The sequence below is a fragment of the Lissotriton vulgaris genome, chromosome 7 (genome assembly GCF_964263255.1).
Source record: "Lissotriton vulgaris chromosome 7, aLisVul1.2, whole genome shotgun sequence".
NCBI lineage: Eukaryota > Metazoa > Chordata > Amphibia > Caudata > Salamandridae > Lissotriton > Lissotriton vulgaris.
In genome coordinates this window covers 346,545,161-346,567,837 of record NC_141695.1, presented here as the reverse complement: position 1 = coordinate 346,567,837, position 22,677 = coordinate 346,545,161, and the positions used below count along the sequence as shown (strand labels likewise).

Sequence of the window (22,677 nt, the reverse complement as noted above, 5' to 3'; positions counted from 1 at the left end):
ACAGGACAGCTACAACAACATACAGATACAGTATCCCGGACAACTACAACAACATTCAGACACAGTATCCGTTCTTTTCTAATTATCTTTTATGTAATGTTATTGCTGTGAACTTCTGTGAGTGTGACTCTGGATCTCTGCTTCTAAATTCATCCCTACAGCCATTGTATAGGTTTTACTTCTGCTATTTTTCAAACCTAATTTAATGTACGAAGTGTTTCTCTGAGTGCAGAGATAGGCAAGTGAAAACGCATAATTATTACTGCAGCCCTGTACTGTTGCATTCTTTCATTCACGGTTGTCGAAAGTACTACTTACTTTTCAGTAACCATGCATGCAGTAGTGCATGCACTTCCTTTATGTCACTTAAAAGATTTATGGTTAGCTTTGTACCCAAAGATTTCTTTATCTTCAATTATTGATTGTCCATGCTGTGCTTTTTTTTTTCTTCTCTCAACAAAACTTTCCCAAAAAACCCCATTCCCATCCATTTTCCAAACCCTAACCCTCTTCCCCCGGGCTGTGTGGTTTTGATTGATGTGTGACTAAATGACAGCAATAATTCCACACACTTGCTGGGGAGGATAAGGTCATAGCAACAGGCTGGTGAAGGAATCCGAGGATATATTCTATTCTTACTCAGCTTGACACTCAGTCATTATTGGCAAATGAAAGCAGATTTTCATGTGTGCCATCAACTTGATTGGTCATCAAGAACCTCCTCCTCCTAGACGTGGCAAATTATTACGCTGCTGTGCCCTTCACCTTCAGTACTATTTCTTGTAGTAGTAGCCAATGTCAAAGAAATTCAACCCAAGTACTAGTTATACTTTCAATACTTTACCATTTGTTAGGCTACATTGTGACACTGTTCTAGTTTCACCTGCTATATTCTCTATCGTACCGTTCTAATGCTACGGTAAGGACAAACAAGGTTTCATTTTCTTTTTTATCAGATGCTGCCACTGCCACTGTGTAACACCACAAGTACCACCGCAATGACATTTCATCCGCCCAGGATTGCCAACCTTAATCGCCATTTCGCGTGCAGCCTGTCCTGTACCTAGCCCTATTTCCAAACACAAATTACAGGTAAGATAAGCGTTTGGGGGGAGGTTGTATAATGGAGTATTAGGAGAGACGAGAGACTGACGGTCCTAAGACTATTGAATTTCCTTACTCTGCGAGTGGCACTTAGTTTTGAAAACATTTGGGCCATTCGTACTTACACAACTTGAATCAAGATGCCACTTTTCAGGACTGTTAAACCCCCACCCACCAGCCTCAAAAGCATTAAAAAACACGTATGCTAAGATAAAGTTTAAAGTATATTTATATATCCCTAACATAAATAATCTCCCGCAAGACCCAACCCACCCCCTCTCCCGAACCCCAACGAATGTCCCTGAAAACGAAGTCCAAAAAAGTAGAAAACCCAACTCCCATGTCCCACCCCCCAGAAGTCTTTAAAAAAGGGGCAAGGGACAGTCCCCTCCTACTGCTGGCTGCTGTTGACTTTTCGGGCCAGGTCGGCATGCTCCTTGCGGAGGGTCTTGAGCAGGGTTTTGGTGTTGAGGAGCTCCTGCTAGAGGTAGGAAACCCTCAGGGAAAGGCGGTGCATCCTTTTTTTGCAACTGCTGTGGGGGGCAGCTGATTTCTTTGCTGCTCGGCGGTGGCGGGTGGCTGCGGTACCCCAGCTCTGTACTGCTGGAGACCTGCTGCGCTGACTGGCTGACCCAGGGAGCGCGGAGGAGGATGCAGGTGTCGCCGTGGATGTTGTTGACGTACTCTGCGTATCCTCCTCCTCCTGGGCCACCAACCGCCGATATTCGGCGACAGTGGCCTCCAGCCTCCGTTGCCGGGCCCTTTTAGCCAGCTCCTTCCGTGTTGGTTTGGAAGGAGCATCTATATGAAGAAAGAAAGACATAGTCTGTAACCAATGCTCTTTAAGATTAACACAAAATGATTCTGCTGAAAGTTGTGTCACAGTAGAACTAGCAACTTGCAAGCGCAGTACATAACTATTGTGGCCAGTATCAATCTAACCTCCCACTTCTTTATCCTTGCTCTAACATTAGTGGGAGTTTAAGGAATCAATTCTACGAGCACTATGGACTCACTCCATTAGAGTCGACTATGACAGTACACCAGTCTTATTCTTCTTCTTCTCTTGTTTAGCAAAATTGGTACGTTAACTTCTGCAGGCCGGCATAATGCCAGCGCAGTCAACTTGCACCCGAGAAAAACAGACGCCTGCCATGATGAGTGAGACAGACTTGCGTTACTGTACCAGTCCAGTACATGCAGGTGGTGATGCTCTTACTTTTCTATTATGGGTGGCACTGAGAATACTCGGTTACAAGGGCTACTGCTAAATTAATTTAACTTTCACCCTACAGTGCCAATGAATACTAGAAAAGGAAAATGAAGAAGATAAATAATCTGATTATCTATCACTGCACATGGTATGTATTTGCTTACATATGGGATGACTTTAGGTGCTTTGCTTTTTATTGAGTGAACAGTGATACATCCACACATGAATGACAGAGTTCTACTATACTTATTAACGGAGGTAGTGAGTGGCCATCGTAATAGCCGGATATATGCTGTGCTTGCAATACAAACTACTGCTACTATTCATGGTAGTATTCGGCCAAAATTACAACTTCTTTTCCTTGCCTTTCCTACACTGGGACGGACGTGCAGGTGCGGTGTTACATGCTCTTCAAAGTAACACTTAGTTCATCCAGTGACCGTCTACTCTCTCTAGATACACATATGCCATCTACGAGTCAGATAGTACCATGATCCATCCATCCATTCAAGCTATATGTCAATCATTCTTCTTCATGTCTATCATCTGGACAAACCTTACGTTTTCTCATGGGGAGCACACTATGCAGTCTGCAATCTCAATAAGTAAGGAATATAAGAGCTTACCACTGCCCGCCACTACCGTGGCAACCCGCACAGCAGTTTGGTCCGGCACTTGCACCACCTCCTCCCCAGAACTTTCCTTCTCCACCTCCGCGCTGGGCCCAGCACCAGATGTTCCACCTACAAAGTACATTTAAGAATGTTAGATGTCATAGACATACACCACTCACTAGTATTTTGTCTAGGAATGAAGAAATGTGAAAACAGAAACCAATCTAATAATTTGTGACTGTCTACTCTAAAGTAAAAATGCCCCTTTTTCCAGGGAAGGGTGTTGTCTTGCTGCACTTTTTGGCACAACTGATGAATGCTTGCTTTTTAACATGCACCATTTTTCTCATAGCAGATAGAAGCTTCACTTCTAAGAACAAATCATCATCACTAGGACGGAGGGACCAACGATTCAGCACCAAAAAGAAAAATTAAAGTTCAAACCAGGTGAGGGCTCGGCTCGCCCACAATAAATGTGTGAAATAAATCACTATAAGCACTTTTCCATTTTTAATCAACAGTTTGTTTTATGACCAGCTTGATTTTAATAAATATTTTTACTTTTAATAAAGCTTTAAAACTTAAATAGACTCTGTGGTTTTTGGTCAAGAGTGAATGAGCAAAAGGTTTTGCAATTTGCAAGCATGAGTCCGTGCCTCTGACACTTCTGGACTCTGACTCCGTACTCTTGTCCTGCGTTGGATAATCATCATTGGGGATCTATCATCGATGAATACGGGAGCTAAATGACTCTGCCACACTATCTAGTCAGTAATGATATTGGGGGTTCTTCAAAGACTGATATCACTGAGGTATGTGGAAAGTCTACCTGCGCCTATTATAATTGATAAACAATGCACTATTTAGTGTCCATAGTTCTGTTTGTGCAGATTTGTCCCTGCAACAGTAGTAGTATGGATTGTCCTCCTATCCAAACCAAAAGTAAAGTAGTATTTTATTCTTTCTTGGTGGTCATTCACCTTTTTATTGTTGGTAATTGTCAAAGCATAAACATTTAGAAAACTTGGAAAAGACATTATGGACAATCCCAGACGACTGCACTCTGTGCATAGAGCTATTGCTGACTAGAATGGGAGTTTTGTTTAACACCTTTTGCCAAATGTGCAATCTTAGTTAGCTACACAGACAGACTAATAAGAATAATATAGTAATACCACAGGTAGTCCTAGTCGAGGCAGGATAAGAATTTAGCTACAGTCTACAAGAAAATCAAAGACGATTTAGAAAAAATCGACTGAGGAACGTTAGGAAAAAATAGGTACTCTATATTAAAATTAAAACTTACTGGGGCCAGCAAAGGAGCCCTCGCCTGACCGATCCTGGCCTTGTACAGCAGCTGCAGCCTCCTCCTCTGTCCTCTTGCCCCTGGGGGGAGCTGATGTACAACATGAAAGAAAGAAAGACCCGAAAACATGGATGATTGTTGTCAACCAAATCAAACATTACAAAAGAACAATAACAAAATATTTTGGCGAAATAGCAAATAGGTCAATATATCCCGTGGAATAGTTGTCTATCTCATGTGGTCTACCACGATATTAGTATTGCTTGATTTGCGGACCGTCGACTTGGAAAGTTATGTAACTCACTAAACAAAGTACTAAAAAGGTTCGCCTAGGACTGGCAGGCAGCAGTCCGCAGCGCGCGAAGTGACAGACAAACTCCATTGTGATTGCATATCAGCGACAACACTAAAAAGTTTCCTACTACATTAACCAGTCATTAAAATACTCACACTATCAATCCACCACCACTATTTCTTCATATTGCCAGGTGTACAAAGGAAGGACTGGACTTGAGTCTGTGGGGGCAGATTTACAAGCCCCTTGCGGCTCTTTTGCTCCGTTGTTGTGTGACTTTTGTGACGCAGCGGCAGAACAAAAGAGGCGCCATGGTGCGGGGTATATTAACAATGTGACGCATATGGGAGATGCATCACGATGTAAAGCCCTGCGCCATCAGGGGGCGTCCCGGCGCAAGGGAATGCGTTCCTGCGCAGGAACGCATCCTAAAAGTGGCTGAGGGAAATCTACAAGATTTCAATCAGTCACATTTAGGACAATGATGCGTGACTCAAACCCTGCTCCTGCTTGAAGCAGCCGTACGGCTTGACGCAGCATTGGGGAGATAGGGCACCCCAGAGCATTGCTGGAGTTGCGACACAACTCCAGCAATGCGCCGCCTTTACGGCACGGATGCGTAACGCTTCAGTGACGTTTTGGGCCCATGGTGCGCCGTATTATAAATACGGCGCACCATGGGTGGTGGTGGCGTGGCGCACAATTACTGGCGCATCCCTGCTACTTTGCAGGGATGCGCCAGTAATTAAAAATCTGACCCTTAGTGTCTAGCATTATGCAGTTCTTTAAACTACACTCATACATAATTTCTCAGGCCAATGAAATGAACACAAAATCGAAAACAAATAAGCATTGTAGCAACGCTACTGAGAAGGAGAGCAGTGCACCTGAAATGCACAGAAGATTTTGAAATATAATTTACCTACAATGTAATCAGCAGCATTATTGCTCTTGGTAAAAAACCAAAATTTGCAATATAATAACACAGAGCAGGAGAAAACAGAGTAGTGAAGAAATAGCTACTACTACTCACCAAGCCCGGGCATCTCGAGGTCGATCAAGTCGCGTTCCCGGTCCAGGAGATCCGTCCAACGGTGGGTGGCCTGGTTGTAGGTACGCCAGACCCGAGAGTGTTGGTACATGGCCCGGCACACCTTCTCCCACTGCTTCCGGCGCTTCCTGATCCCGTAGCCGCTAGCGATCTTGCCGCCTGCCATGATGGTTCTGGGGAGGCGGCGCTGGACATAAAACACCTCCTCTGCGCTAAAAATCTCCCAGGCTGTGACTGTCTTCCCTCCTCAAACGGGAGCCGGGCACGGGGTGCTGGACCCTTCCCCCTTCTCAGGCTGCTTCCGGCTCCCTTTACCATGGTCTGGGCAGAAAGGAAGGAAAATAATAAAGAAAAAATAGAATAGGGAAGAAGAAAAGAAAAGAGTTTAAAAAAGTATTTTAAAATTAACCAAAAGTAGCAGAAAACACAAAAATATAGACCTAGAAAAATAGAGGGATAGATAATAAGTAAAATCCAAAAAAAACTTCAAACAAGCAAAGGATGGCAGAGATTGACAGAGGATACAGAAAGCATGCCCAGAACCATAGCAATGAATGAAAAACAAGATGGCCGCGCCCGTTCACGACCGCGTGGGTAAGTTCGCGCGATATTTTCCTCGCGATCACACGCTAACTTGTACTAGCGAGCCGCACACTTTGCGAGATTACACACAGCGCCCGGAAATAGAAAAACGTCACGCAAACAAGATGGCCGCGCCCGTGAACGACCGTGAGGGTAACTTCGTGCCGTTGCGCTACAAGCGGCTCGCTAAAACGCACAAAACCTTGCGAACTAACACGCCGCAAAAAAACAAATCGCATATTCGCACGAATTCGCGGCTTTCCGAATTCGATCTCGCGCAAATTCGCGCCCCGCGAATCCCGCGAAATTGCAGAAAAACGATTTTTGCAAAACTGAAAGCACTCAGCAGGTGCAAAAGTTCAACCTCATCATTAGTAACCATTCCCTGTAGTGCTTCCTGAGGGCCCCCTCCAGAGTTCAGTTGCCTACTTGCAACTATTCTATGACCCTGCTCTGACCCTCACAGCAGGCTCAGAGAATAGCTACAAGTAGGCCACAAAGGTCCTGTGAAAAAAAATTGCACGGCAACAGAAAGCAATTAAGATACGGAAGCAGGTGCCAGACTCAGTGACACATTAATCAACCCCAAATTAATTCATGTCAGTTGATGCAGGGCAGGTGTGCTTTTCCCCCATAATCTACAGTGATGAACCAGAGGGTGGCAGTGATGTACCAGAGGGTGGCAGTGATGTACCAGAGGGTGGCATGGGCGAACCAGAGGGTGGCAGTGGTGAAACAGAGGGTGCTGTGATGAACCAGACGTAAAAACAACATAGTCGTGACCGTTGCGACCCGACAAGTATGTTCGCGTTTGCGAACTGGTACAAAACCCTTGCGAACTGGCAGAAACCCTTGCGAACACAAAAAAAGAAAAAATACGCAAATTCGCCAGAGTTTGCAGATTGCGAATTCGTGAATACGCAAATTCGCCCATGCTTAATGTTCGGACGTCACCTTGCACTGAGCCAGTATTGTAGTGTGATGGAATCTCACAGCTGCACTGGAGACTGTGCCTTCTTGTATATTGGCACTGCTGTGCCTGCATCTGGGCGAGTTACTCCCAGCAGCTTGAGTTGAATGTAGCTAGTGTCATACTCTGACCAGTTATTAGATGTCATTGCTATACCAATCTGTCCTCTTCAACCTGTGATGACTGCTGGGTGGTAACAAATGGCACTCTTCACTGGGCACTATTCTTCTTTTAACTGACTGTATAAATGAATGTTCAGATGTTTGCTGATTGTAATGATTTTGTATTAATAGAACAATAAAGTATTAATCTTGTCACTCTTCATTGGGCAATGAATTAAAGTTCATTAAAAAAACTAGTGAATATTGGTGATTTGCAGTTCTACAGGCTGGGCTGCAGATAGCAAGTACCTCATCATGCTGTTTCTTATCTTTTACCCCCACTTAAGGAGCGACACTTGCCACAACACTCCAAGGGGATGATGAAGATGTGGAGGCAGCCGTCGATGCTGCAAAGAAGGCGTTTGAGACGTGGAGCAAGCTCCCTTGCCACGTCCGTGCCCGGCACCTCTACAGGTAATAGTATGGGCTCTGGGACACTGATGATCTGGGACCTCTTCCTGCCTATTAAAGTATCTCCCACTCTGAGGCTTCCTCCTCTAGCTCTAAAAGAAAATGGACAGGTCACTCTGGATCAATTCCGTGGTTAAACTTGTACTTACCTGCTGCTCTTACAGTGGAAAATGTTCATTGCCAGAGGAAATACCTCTGTAGGCCTCCTATCATCACTGTCGTCTTTATCATTTTTTGGCAGCAAAATTAATCTACTAGCATTGTCCTAGCCAAAGTCAACTGCTCTCTTTTAATCTAAAACTTAATGCCCGGTTACTACCAGTAAGGTTCATTACTCCGACTCTACGACCTCCCCGTCACAGTCCTGGTTCCCATCCCTCTCTCCCTGTGTTCAGCCTCATTTGGCTTTGGATTACAGGATTTCCTAATATGAGGACAGAGGTGTTATATTCCAGTGTTGGACCTGGCACCATTGGTGTGGGTCTCCCTTCCATTTTTTTACTGTTGCCTCATGTGTTTTTGCTGGTGTTAGATGCTTTGGGCACTGTGCCACTGCTATTCAGTGCCACAGTGCAAGTGTTCCCTATTGTAAATTGATGTATGGATTAGTGATTCCATGTTTGGCTATTTTGGTTTACTTGTCAGTCCCTAGTCTAGTGCTCTGAGTGTGCCAGGGGGTGTAATCCAAATACTGCTGGTGGGCCTGCAGCACTGGTTGTGCCACCCACAGAAGCAGCCTTGTAAAATGTGTCTACGGTCTGCCATTGCAGAGCCTGCTTGCTGACTGGTACTGTCATGCTGACTGGCCAAGTGCACACACTTCCCAGTCCATAAACCTTCCCTTTTCTTCATATCAGTCACCCCTATGGTAGGCCCACAGGCAGTATAATGTAGGACTAGCCCTGATGTATATGTCATCCTCTGTCTCTTGGGGTCCCACAGGGTTCCTCGCTGAGCCCCACGTTGTTTAACATCTACGTGAGGCCGCTGGCTGAGGTTGTGAAGCTCTGTGGTATGACCATGGTGTCGTACGCAGATGACACCCAGCTAGCGGTCACGATCAGCGGGGACTCTGGGGTGGATGCCCCAAGATTCAGAGAAGGACTCAGGGCGGTGGCTGGTTGGATGACGTCCAACTGTCTCCAACTAAACGCCAAAAAAACGGAGGTGATGATCTTTGGGAAGCGGACGGACCTATGGAAAGATACTTGGTGGCCTTCTGAGCTGGGGCCGACCCCCACTCCGGTTGCGGAGATCAAAAATCTTGGTGTTTGGCTGGACCCTTCCCTCAACTTTGTCGGCCACACCAAAAGGACGGCGGCGTGTTGCTTCGGCATCTTGCGCAATCTGCGCCCTGCCCTTAAATACTTTGATGCCGCAACTCGTCAATTGGTGGTGCAAGCAACGGTTTTGGCTCGGCTGGACTATGCCAGCTCCCTTTTCATAGGATTAAACCAGGCCGAGTTAACCCGACTTCAAAGAGTGCAGAACGCTGCGGCCAGATCAATCGTAGGTCTTCCTAGGTTTTGCTCGGCCGGTCCATCTTTGCGAGCCCTGCATTGGTTACCCGTTAGGCAGCGTATACACTTTAAAGTTTTGTGCCTTTCCTTCAAGATTCTGAAGGGCCTATCGCCTCCCTTACTGCGCCAACTTTTGTGCCCTTATATCCCGGGCCGCACTTTACGCTCGCTGGACCAAGAATTAGCGGTAGCCCCTCGGTTCAAACTCAGTCGGGTGAGGGGGTCGCTCCTTTAAGGTGCGGGCAGCCGCACTCTGGAACGCTCTCCCTTTGAAACTTCGGACCCTTGGTGACCTGCTTTCCTTCCGCAAGGCCGCTAAAACCCATTTATTTTCTGAGCTCTGTTAAATCCTTCACTCCCCTTTTTAGTAATATTTTCTGTTCCCCTGTTGTGTTGTGTTCGCCACCTTGTCGGTGCGCCGGGACGCTCCTTCGCTGGAGCAGCCGTGCGCAATACAAATAGCACTAACATAACATAACATGTCCTAATAGTGAATTACAGCCATTTTCGTTTTTCACTATTGCAAGGCTACCTGTTCTCCATAGCCCAGAATGGGCTATTAGAATTGTTACATTTTATAATCCTAACAGGCTCAGAGAACATGGTAGAAACTCGAGTTTAGTATGCCTGAACTCAGAATAATAAAATACATCTTCAGTAAAGTTTATTTTAATATTCTGGGTTTGCAGATACCACTTTTAGAAAGTAGGTATTTGCTTGTCTAACCATTCAAACCTGTCTCTGCTAGTTTGTGTATTCGAATGTCTGGTTTCTGTGAGTGACAGGGCTAGGACATTTCAGGAGACAGGCTGAGTCACCCAGTGGTGAATAGAGACATCTGCATCTTGATGGGAGGGAGGAGTGCACCTGAACTCTGAATAGGGCTGTGCCTGCCTTCCACAATTCTGGCTCCACCCCCTGGGCAGCGACTGATGTCTCTGCCCTGCACACTGACAGAAGAAGAAGGAATCCTGTCAACAAAGTGCTCCAGGACTATACGTGCCTTCCACAATGCTGGCTCCACCTCCTGTGGGGTGTCTGATGTCTCTGCCCTGCACTGTGAAAGGAAAGGAGAGGTCGGCTAAACAGAGTGCTTCAGAACTAGTTTGGACTGGGCAAAGGCCCCTCTCCCCTCAGAGAACAAAGGATTTCTGGATATAAATATTGGGACCCTGATCCTATGAAATTAGATCACTTTTGAACTACAAGAAGAAACCTTTACTGAGGAGAGGAACCTGAAGAAACTGAGGAGAGACTATTCCCAAGCTGAAGTGCTGCTTGGGGGATTGACCTGCAGTGGTTGCCTTACTGCCAAAGGAAGGAGAAAGGAACTTTGTGTACTTTGCTTTCAACTTGTGAAGGATCTCCAATGGCTTGGAAAAGAGCTTGCCTACTGCTGAAGTCTCAGGGACAAGAGACTTCACCCCCAGCTCCCCAGAGTTCTTTTGGAAGTGCCTGCTGCTGTTTTGGGCCTTCTGAGGAACTGTGTGTCGCAAGGAGCTGGAAGCGCAACTCAACGAGAAGAAGCGTGTCGCCGTCGCTGTCCCTGTCATCGCAACTCCGGAGAAAGGAGGGTGTCGCCACTGGAACTGTCGGACTGCACCACATCGGAGAGAAGCGTGCCGCAACGAAGAGGAAGCGTGTCGCCGTCGCTGCCGTCGCAACTCCGAAGAAGGAGGGTGTCCCCGCTGGAGCTGTAGCACTGCACCGCATCAGGTGAAGAATCTCGCAACGAGGTCGGAGCGTGTCGCCGTCTCTGTGCCTGCCGTCGCAACTCCGGAGAAGGATGGTGTCGCCTCTGGACCTGTCGCATTGCACCGCATCGACTAAGAGCACCTCGCATTCCTGAGAAGCGCGCCGCTGTCGTAGCGGCTGCCGTCGCATCTTGGATGTCGATGCTGTAGTTGTCGCATCGAGCGGAAGCTTCACGCATCGTGGGAGAAGAGCGTCGCCGCTGGAGCTGCTGCCGTTGCATCTTGGATGTCGCTGCTGTAGTCCACACATCAGACCGGGAACTTCTCTCATCCCCGAGAAGCGTGCCTCATCTGGAAAATCTTTTCGTCTTTATTTCTTTGCATCTGAACTTTGCTGCATTTCCCATCGCTGCGACATTGCTTGTCGTGGAAGCGCAACGCAACTTAAGGTACATTGATGCAGAGTGTCGCATCTAAGAACTCAACTGAACTAAGCTCAATCTACCATCCTAAAGTAATCATAGTCTGTATTTTTGTCGTTCATGGTCTTGTGGTAACTCCATATAAAGTCTACTTATTTTTTATATAAAACCTGTGTGTTGTCCATTTGTAGTGTTGTCACTGAGTTACTGTATGTGGTCACATCTGCTTAACTTACAATGCCTCTGAAATGAGCCTTGACTGCCTGTGCCACGCAACCTAGATGGTGAGCAGGGGTTATTTTAGGTGTGTAATCCCCTTTCCCGGACTAGAGGAGAAGGTCCCTATTTGTCACAGGTACCTACCTGTGCCAACCAGAGACCCACAAATTTAACACACAGGATGTGGGTGTGGCCTAGAGGGAAGGGATTAGAGCTGTATGAGTTTTTTGGTTTTGCTTGATTAAGACTGTGGGAAGGTGCTGACGCTCATAGATGCAACCTTAGCTGTAACATTTAATCTACCTTTGAAATGCAGGGTTAAAAAAGTAGAGTTATCATCATACAATGTAAGTAATGGGAACGTGTCCTCCCCCTCACCTAGTGATTTGTACTCCATTCACTGTACTAATACTACTTCTAACAGTACTACTTCTATCAGTACTGCTTTCATCAGTACTGCTTTTCTCAGTAATTTGCATGTCCCAGTATGTAGATAGGAGTGATCACTGCCAGTGTTTTTAGTACTTCTAGTGATATTACACCATATACTACTGCTACCAGTGGTACTATGTCTATAACAGTTAGGTTAGGTTGCTTTACTATGTAGTGTCGTAAGCCACCTAAGACTGCTTCAAGGTGCTAAGGCGGACGGGGTGCAATGAAGATACTTTATGTGGACAGAGAAGAGCAGATAGAACAGGAGACAGAGGAGGGGGCGAGAAGAAGCCTTGTAAATTGGATGAACCTCCCCAAGACACTGATCTCCTCCTCACTGTGGTGGGTGTCACTGAGGGTAACTAGGCCCTGACATTGATCGATCTGGTAATATCCTGTGAGAGGATCACTGGTGGAAGCGAGAAAGAACCCACAGAAGCAGGAGAATGCCTCCCTCTCTGTCTGACAGCAGACAGCAATGTTGGGTGTCAACGGGTTTATGCTGCTTCTCCCAATCGGTGCATTTACCGGGCTGCCTACTACTAACAGTCCTACCATTACCGTAGGTCTTGCTACTATCAGTAGTGCCTCATATGCTCATGCCACCACTAGCACTGGAGCTATTACTGTTATTTGTTATCCTGGTACCACTCTGCTGCTGCGCCTACTACCACTGCTGGTATTTTACATATTGCAACAAGTAGTGCCAGAAACTACAAATCCATGCAGGACAGTACTACGACTGCTTCTATTTTCTGCTGACTCTACTACCTTTATTTTAAATGCTGTTTGTAAGAACAAACACTATAAAAAACTTGCATGTATTGGTTATTCTAGGAAAAGCACTTGAAATAAAGTGGACTCACTTAGTTTTAAGTCAATGATTTTATCCAAAACCCTGCTTCCTTCTTCTTCATATCCCTGCATCCTCTGTTACCTTAGTGCATCTTTCAGTTCTTGTCTCTGCCTCCTTCACATCCTCCCACATTATGTTGTTTACTGCATCACCCTCCTAATGTCTCCGCCTCCTCCTGCACAACCCTGTTCAGTTTTCCCACTCTGTTTGCCCTGCAAAGATAAACATGGCCTACTGCATGCCTCTGCCTTTTCCCAACGTAGGCACTACTGGTTTAACTGCTTTCCTCTCCGGCTCACCCCACTCCTATGCCTCGGCACAGCCGGGGTATGCTGATGTGTCTCTTCTTCATCCTCCAGCATTGCGCGCACCGTGCAGAAGCACCAGCGTCTGCTGAGTGTCCTGGAGAGCCTAGACAACGGCAAGCCTATCCGCGAGTCAAGGGACTGCGACCTGCCCCTGGTGGTGCGCCACTTCTACCACCATGCCGGCTGGGCCCAGCTCAGGGACACCGAGATGAGGGGCTGGAAGCCTCTGGGTGAGTCTTTCTTCTGTTTCATGGACAAGGGAAAGGGCTAATTGTTTGTGCTTTACTAACTGGAAGTTCAGTTTTCTAAGAGTTTGTTGTAATGCCATCACCCATAAGTTGCTGCATCATCCATAAGCTTCTCACAAGGGTCATACAATAAGAGCCTCTCATGCTTCTCAAACCTTCAGTCTCTTCAAACCTCCTGGATCCTGACACTCTACCAACCCAGTATTCTACAGTTTCATGATTTGAACATGCTTATTGCTTGATCTGTTTTCAGCTTCACTCTCTGCTCTGTGGCTACTTTCATTTCAATTTGTGCGTATCAGCCCACCTTTCTGTGGCTATACATATCTCTTCAGCTGCTACCATCTGCCTTTGGTGGTCCCCACATCCTCCAGGACACCCTGCTCACTCAGTGTCTTCAAATTACTTCCCTGATTCCTATCACGCGTGCAGTGTCTTTTCCCCTCAACAGTGCACGCCTTCCTTTCACCGCTGTTCCATTCTCCAAGTACATAAGTTACAAAAACTGCAAGGGTGAAGTCGTTTTTTTATGGATCTGTCCACTGCTGTCTGTGGCACCGCTAGCACTCCAAGGTCTTACCTCCTCTAAAAGATGTCTCTGTTGTAGATGGGTAAGGAATTTCCAAGCAAATGGATATTTGTAACAAGAAGATGTATTCATATGTGTGGAGCTGATCCTCCAGCGACCTCTGTGACCCCAGCTCCGGTGCTGAATGGCGTTACAAACCACCAATCCAGAAACGAGCCCTGTAGAACACAGAATGGCGTTTTTAGGATGCAGCATACAAATAATAACAACGAGGCACCCTCAAAGGCGCGAGTAAGATGCAAAATCTAACAAGCTGCGTGCTGCAAAGCATAGAACAGTGTCCATATTGTTTGTCATCAAGCGTGGCTGTGGTCAGATGGAAATGGCTCAGTGGCAAAAAATATTGTTTAGCATGGATGCCTGCATCAGTTGTGACTTCTAAAGTAAGACTTGAGATCCGAGTGGTATGGCATGGCATGGCAGCCAAGTCGACATGTTGCTTTCGACATGCTGCTTGCATGTAATTACCATGTTACATGTTTGAACCTACCGACTCTAGCAGCAGCCAATCCATTGCTTTTTCGGTTTCGCCTCGCCGAAAGCTGCGCAGCAGACTTTCGCGCAGGCGAAATCTTTTGTCTAGAGTATGTGTGTGTAGTCCCGCCCCTCTGTTCCATTAGCTAGCTCAATAAATGGAGGCTAGCCATTGGAACAGAGATCTGTCCGTCATGGCCGGACCAGATTCGTGGGCGTTCCCGACAGTTTTTCGCATTTTGCCCACGTCATGCGGCGGTGGGCGGTGGTTATGTTTTGGGGGGGGGGAGGGGGTGGGTTGTTGTGCTCATTCCTCCGAAGATGGCGCCTGGGCCCGTCGACTTCTCGCATCTACTGGTACGTTGCAGAGCGTTCGGTCCGTCAGAGCGGTTTGTTTTCAACTCGTCGTCGTTGTTGTTTTCAATGAAGGCACCCTTCCCTGTGATCACTGCTTGCAGGGGGATTGGCCTCCTAGCCTACGAGCCAGGCCATTCAGGCGGCGGACTGCAGGCAGCTGTGTGTTTTCCTAGCGCGCGCGTCTCTCGCATAGCAGCGATTTTTCCCCACCAGCTAGATGGAGTCGCAATCTGAGTTGTGTCGGACAAGAAGACTTTGTAGGTGGGTTTTAGTTTTATTTTAAGAGTTGTGCATGACCCAATCAAACTCGCAGCATTCACCAGCCAAGACCTACCTTCACACGTTGGCGTAGAGGGGAAAACTGATCTCTCTCTCTCTCTATCTCTCTCTCGCTCTCTCCTCGCCGTCCCACCCTTACCTTCAAAGTAACCGTGTGCACCCCAGATCCCTCCGCCATCTTGTGCTCTGTCAGCATACCTGTCTGGCTGTGTTCAGGCAGGATTCCTAGAGGTGGGTGCCAGGGAGGGGGCAGGCAGACCCTTTCTTTATACTTGACTTTAAAGCATTGACTTGGAAAATACTTTCCTGAGCGACACAGCCCTTGCTTGGGCTGCAGTAAAGAGCTCGAAGCCTGAAAACGACTTGAGTAGAACAGTAAGTTTATTGTTTTCTTTTTGCTCCTGCAAGGCCAGTTTGCTTGGACACAGCCTTTAGTTTTGTTCATTCTCTCATGTAGTTTCATCGCTCATGTGATTGGTTTCTGAAGGGCCGTGCTGTGCAAGAGGGCGCTCTGGATGCGAGTGTGCGGTTTTCTGTTGTTGCTTTTCCCTTCCTTGTACTCTGTTCATTGCTGGTGGGTTTTTGTGTTTTTATGCTCCTTGCACTAGGCTGGAAGTCACGCCATGCACAAGAGCTGTGCTCAGGCTCCTGAGATCCGCAGCGCCTCACACATCTGGGAGCACTACGAGGGGTGTGCTGTTCCTCTGAGAATGTGGCGGACCCTCACAAAGCCATAGCTGGGTGTGTGTGTGTGTGTTTACAAACTCTCGAAGACTTTGTCACACTCATTGCTGCCACTTCATGTAGTTGTAAATTCTTTAATGAATGTGGGAAAGTGCCAGAACCCACCCGTGTTTTCAGAGGGTCCATGTGAAGGGATTTCCACGCAAGGAAAATGTTTTGCAGGTTAAAAAAAAAGTGGCATAACATAGGTCCCCATATGATGGTGGATTTTCCCCTTTGTGGACCATCCATTGCTGCATAATTATATGTGAGCGGCCTGTGCTACCTGCAGGTCGCCCAGGAGCAAACCTGTCTGTGTTGAGCATCTAATAATTGAGTAAAACACACAAACAATAGATTTATGCTTATGTAAGCGTGGTTTGGCTTTTATTTGCTTATTTAAGCATGGTTTGACTTTTATTTTTTAAGAGGAGTCCCCACTCTGCTTCAATGTTGAACCTGCTCATTGCTCCTGATGTGATGAAACAGTTCTCAGGAGTAGTGCCACACTGCGTGTGAGACTCCACCACCAATCCCTCTGCCTGGAAGCTTATTTACCTTCGTGTTTTTTATTTCCGGTTCGTTCCCTCATGGGATATACTTCCATGTGGTTGAAAGGCAGGGGGGGGGGGGGGGGGGTGACTGGCCTGTGCAGGATTTCACAACATATTCTGATATCCCTGGATGTGCAGGGGTTCGTCAGTGTGGGGAAACTCCTCTGAAACACTGTGAATCAATTGCTATGATGCTTTTTCTACTCGGGTACAATAAGTGTAAACAGGCCGCCAGGCAATGGTAGGAAATCTGCTGTTGAGTCTGCCCCACGTCTGGGTATACCCATCCTGCTTAGGGTGAAAAGTGTTACTGCAAGCAAATGATGGACGGAATGCCTTCAATGCAAACATTCTCCCCAGTCAAAAGATCTGGGTTAAATCCATTGTTCTTTTGCCCACTATGCCATCCCAGTTTGGACCCAGCCATATGCAAATCAGTGTTGACCCTGTGCCCCATGGGAACAGTCCAGACCGAACTGCCATGCCAGGTCCTCCCTGGACCGGAAACAAGCATCCTGGGACAGGTTTCAGGGTATATCACCCTTCTTTAGCCAGGCTAAAGGGTCCAAGGAGACGCAAGAGCTCTTTGTACCTCTTGCTTTGCAAAGCAATTGTAAATCAAGTACTGAACACTGAATTGTTCAATGCACACAGGAGTGCTATGCATTAACTGGCGAAAAACATCTCAGCAGGCCGAAATCTCACTGCGTTGTAGACGTATGCAGAGTGGCTAAATGATTCTATATTCATACATTCAGTCTGCATTACTCCTATGATAATGAAGTGAGAGAGGAATGTTTTATCAATCATTTACTGGTCCTTTTCCAAGGTCTGAGGTCTCCAGCCTGTGCCTTTTGTCTTTATCGTCATTCACTAACATGCTGTACCCGTAACAAGATCACCATATGTATTTTGGGACGCACCATACAAATTTCCCTTAAACTCATTATTTTTGGTATATCGAGTGACATCACTGGCCGTGATAGAGGTTTCCTATTTGTTTGCTATTCTATTAGCCAGACGGGAAATATGTAAGAGATGGGTCGAGACAACACCCCATACACAATTGGATTGGTTTTCTTCTCTATATAAAACCTCTAAAATAGATTTGACCTGGCTGAAGAACTCTAAGAAGAGTGCCATTTGGAACAGCTTGTTAAATTGGACTTCAGTCTGAGTTTTTTTTTTTTGTCCTATGATTAAGCCTCAGTGGAACTCTCAGACTTTGCTTGATAGGGCTGTAACCTTCTAGGTTTCAGCCTGCTTAGATTAGGGTATGCTACCAGCTTTAGTCTTTGGTCTTAAATCCTGAAGAGAGTACAACCATCCTCTCCTTAAAAACGGAAAGGCAGCAATTGGAAGGAAGTCGGTTTTGCTACTGGTAGGCGGGGGACGAAGGGTGGAAACGATTACCCTATTGCCTACTTCTCTTATTTCCGCAACAGTGGTAACTTTCTGATCTTATGTTAGCTGAGGTTGGAGGCGAATGAAGAAATAAGAGAGAAAAAAAAATCACCATATGTACCTCCTGGTCTTAACGCCATATACGGCCAACTTTGTACTCTTAGTACAGTGTCCATTCCTGTTTATATATTGAACTTACTGCTGGTTCCTTTGTTAATGACTTTGACTCGTCTTTCATGATTCTAATATGGGCTTCACATTTCCCTTTCATATAATAGTACAACCTACGCAATTAGTTAAGCGACATGCCCCACACATATGTATGTTATATTCGCGACTTCGAAGGCGCCTTCCAGTGTACAAGGTTACATTCTGTTACTTCCTTTGAAATGACGCCCCTCACTTAGCCACCAATCTAATGAAGGGGTCTAGGCACTGTGACTGAAACCGGTCTCACCCACACAATTACATCCGTCCTCTTTCGATCTACTTCCCGCATGGACTTCACCCAACCTCGTATGACGCATGCCAAAAATTACACTACATTTCAGAAGAGAATTGTTTGTGGTATCGAATGACATTACTCGTATGCTGGGTCTAACTGGATAACTTTAAACTGCACTTGAGAGTGAATATATTGTCTACTGTACATTTTATTTGTTTATACTTGAGACCTAAAGATGTTCTCTATATGATCATGTATCAGAAAAGGGGGTGGTGATGAACAGAGTGTCTGAATTAAGCAGACCACTCCTACCCAGTCTAAAGATCAGGGCTTGATCCATCACCGTTTTTTAGCTCACTGCACCATCCCAGCTCAGAACCTGGCTACATGCAAATTAGTCTGACCCTGGCCCAGTGCATCATGGGAACAGGGCAGACCAAACTACCAAGCCAATTCTTATACTGGGAAGGAAACAAGCTTCCGGGGACCGGTTTCTGGCATTTCAGCCATCTTCGGCCCGGCTTGCTTGAATCCTGATGGTGCAATGAGCAAGGGACTCACATCTGAGTATACCCTTCCACGCTTATGGTGGACAAAAACGATTCAGAAAAGGGGGTGGTGATGAACAGTGTCTGAATTAAGCAGACCACTCTTACCCAGTCTAAAGATCAGGGCTTGATCCATCACCGTTTTTTAGCTCACTGCACCATCCCAGCTGGGCCAGGGACAGACTGATTTGCATATAGCCAGGTTCTGAGCTGGGATGGTGCAGTGAGATAAATAACGGTGATGGATCAAGCCCTGATCTTTGGACTGGGTAAGAGTGGTCTGCTTAATTCAGACACTCTGTTCATCACCACCCCCTTTTCTGAATCTATAAGATAATGTAGGCATGATTAGTATATCCTTTGCAGTGCATCACCTTTTACTAACTACACTGATGAAAACACCAAAGACTTCTAATTGGGTACTAGCCAAATCAGCCATGACAGTATACAACTCCCAAAGTCCTGTACACTAAGCAGTATGCTTTATTTACATCTTTTTTTACTTAGTGTCTGATACTCTTGGCTGCTTCTCAGATTAAAGTGCTTAGGATGTATCAGTAGATGTCTTACTCTGAAGACTGACAACTTTGCATACGTCACATGTGTGTTTTTGCAACCGATTAACTAATGATCTGGAGATTCACTCTTCAATGCATGTTGTTGGCTTCCAGGTTTCTTCTTCTGCCTTTCCCTGGGTTTTCCTTCATGTTTACAGCTTTGAGAGTGTCAATGTGCCAAGTGGAACCTGTATCTGCTGTGTCCTTCACCTCTATCATCCAAAGGAAATAACATGTACATTTGGAAAGTCTTTAAAATCTTGTGTGGATCATGAAGCAACTGATTTGGAGAATTCGAAAATAGTGCTTTGCCTTTAATCTTCTCAACTGTATTGACAGTTCTTCATGTCTGGGTGTTCTATGTAAGAAGCTCCAGTTAAGCACTGGGGTTGAGCACAAGATCTTTGTTGATCCTTGCAGGCTGGCCCTGTCTGAGCACTTTACCTCCATACTTGAAGAATCAAGCGAGTCTCCGTACTTGAAGGAACAAGCGAGTCTCCAGAATGTGCCTGTCTCCTGCCTATTGTGTATGCAACTAAACATCTCTACAGTGACCGCACAGTTGGACGTGCTTTACACTTTCTTTCTTAGGGGACTCCAGCTCTGCACTGGCTGCTCTGCGTGGGAATCTGCAATGGGTTCTGACTGAAAAGGGAGAAGCTTGATGGCATCAACAGTGTTTTGCTGCCTGATACTATTTTAGGTTCATGCACAACTTGGCAACCTCTCTGTTGAAGAGGGGTGGTAGCAGCATACTAGATTTATTTCCAGTTATGTTTCAATACATGGCTCTAAATACATGATGCAAAGATGATGAATACTGTGTCTGTAGTGTGGGACAAATTTCGGTAAAACTTATTATACTTAGCTAACCAATTAACACCAGAAGTGTGCTACACATGCCTGACTACCTGATCTCCATGACATTCATCCTTCTGAATCAAGGAATGTGTCTTCTTCATGCACATTATGTCTTCAGCATCAAGGAGATTGGTCTCTAGAAGGAATCTGAATCTTTTTCTGACTGTGTTCCTGAGAGCTATGTTTGGCCTAAATTGAAATCCAAGGTCTCTACTTCCCAGGCTTGAGCCTATCTCCATAACCAATGTCTAACAATTCTTGAAATCCAGACCGGATCAGTGCCCAGAGCTAGGAACTCAAACACTTTATCACCTCCAGGTCAGAGGCATATCTCATTTTAATGCTCACTTTGCCACAGCTAGGGTCGGGGGGAACTGTCGCCCCAGAATCCTTCAAGTGACTGATAACTGGCACACCTGTACATCCTTCTTGGACTGAACGCTGACCTTTATCTAAGGCAAAGGCCTCATTGGAATTGGGGACTAGATTGTTACCTAACCACCCATCACATTAGATCTTTGGTTCTGATCAAGGAAGCAGGGTGTAGCTTTAGCTACAGGCAGCGGCTCTCCACATTGGTGCGGAAATCTACCAAACACCGATTGCATGTACAGAATAGTTCAACACCCATCACTGCACAATGGATGGCCTTCAACATTCTGACGCTTGTTAGACCCTTCCTTCTAGAGAGCTGTTTACTGCTGCTGTGCCTGCAGCATAGGATATCCTACCTCAGAGCACAGGTCGACTCTGGCTTCAACATCTGCTGGCCGTCCTGCAGCACCTTACACAGTCCCTCTGGATTGTTAATTTCACCACAGAGCTTTGGCAGGGGATGCAGCCTATCCTCTCACTGCTGCCCACCTCCACATAACACCCAGGGCACAAATCCTAAATAAAGAAGTGGGGGAATTAATCCAGTTAGGCAGTATTCAAGTACCATCATGGAACGTGACATCACTCTGCGTGACCTCAGAGCGCATGACAGCTCACGTGGCATCACAGGAAGTGGCATCACAACCCATAACTTCACAAGAAGTGACATCAGATCTTCAGACCTCACTCACATGTTAAACAGGTCTATCATGGATACATTTGAGCTCGTTGCAGTATTTAACCAATGAGTCCCAGTTTTGAATCGAAGTAGGATAGAGGGCGCGGTGACCGCCATAATAAGGGAGGAGGGAGGGAGGAGCAGCTGGGAGGCGGGAGGGATTGGCGAATGGGGGCGCGAGGGGGGCGAGCCGCAGGGAGGCAGCGGCAGGAGAGCGGCTCAGAGAAAGCTGGCAAAGGGGAGCGCACAAGGGGCAAGAACAGGCAGAAAACTAGAAAGGCACGAAGGAAACAAATGAAGAATGGCACGATAAGTGAAGGCACAATAAACAGTTACAAGGCACAATGCACGAGTCTAGTAACGCTTACCAGGAGTCCACTAGACACCAGGGATGAGGCGGGCCTCGAGCACGCGAATAGCAGCGTGGGCGGGAGTCAGGGACACGGGCACAGCTTGGTGGTGCTGCGGTCGCGGGGGAGCGAGCTCCTGACCAAAGGCAGGTCAGAGGTCGCTCCCCTTAACTTCGGCATTTCTTATCGGCCCAGCTTGAATCTGATTAGCCCCTTCCCCCCTGCACGTTGAGGCTTGGAACCAAAGCAGACAACCTGCAGGCGCTGCTGAATGTGTCCCGATGTGAAAATTACACCGGGACACGTACAGCATATTTCTGTGGGACCCAACCTCTAGGCACGGAGATGTAGTCCATCGTCTGAAAAAAGTGTGTAGACGCATTCTACCGGTGTGGTCCCTCGACTCGTGCCATTATAGCATCCCAGTTAGTCGAAGAAACTCATGTGCACTTACAATTTGTCACCATTTCTGCCTATGTCTGCGTGATTGCTACTGTGTCAATGATTCACAGCTGCAGTAATTCAACAGTGGATGTATATATAACTTAACGTGTTTTTGTGAAGCACACCCTCACCATACCTGCCACAGTGTGACGTGATATCGGCTCCCGTCACACGGTGAGAAGCCGATATGACACTGTGGCAGGGAGAACGTGCTGAAAACCACTGTAAATAATGTTTTTCCAGATCGTTTTGGAGACACTTTGAGCTGCTGACATCCATTAAGGGGTGTGGAAACACACCAGGGCATAAGTACCTGCCTCCAGTAGCTTTTTCTCGGGGGAGAAGGGTGTTTGGGGGCGGGGTGGGGTTCAAAAGTGCCTCCTAGGGCACGAGGCTCTGGCCCTCCTCCCACTGAGATTGTTCTTCAAGTTGACAGGTGTGCTTCACCCCAGGGCCTCTTGGAGCTCAAATAACAGATGGTCAGTGTTACCCAGTGGTCGAAGAGGGCGGGATCGGCAGGGCACGGTGTGCCCCTACTTCTTTAATTTAATAGAGTTTGTTCCCCTACTTTATTATTTTAGATATGCGTCCCAGGACGGCAGAAATAGCCCGGCCGTTCGTGGCTGTTC

General features: G+C 46.6%; 1 protein-coding gene across 1 annotated transcript in view; it reads left to right on the top strand.

The window, feature by feature from the left end:
- ALDH16A1 (aldehyde dehydrogenase 16 family member A1) overlaps window positions 1-22,677 on the top strand; it is a 728,744-nt gene that overhangs the window by 101,942 nt on the left and 604,125 nt on the right. The window contains exons 3-4 of the mRNA XM_086930227.1: window positions 7,584-7,710; window positions 13,213-13,391. Of these exons, the coding sequence (XP_086786353.1) occupies window positions 7,584-7,710; window positions 13,213-13,391 (306 nt within the window). The remainder of the gene's footprint in view (window positions 1-7,583; window positions 7,711-13,212; window positions 13,392-22,677) is intronic.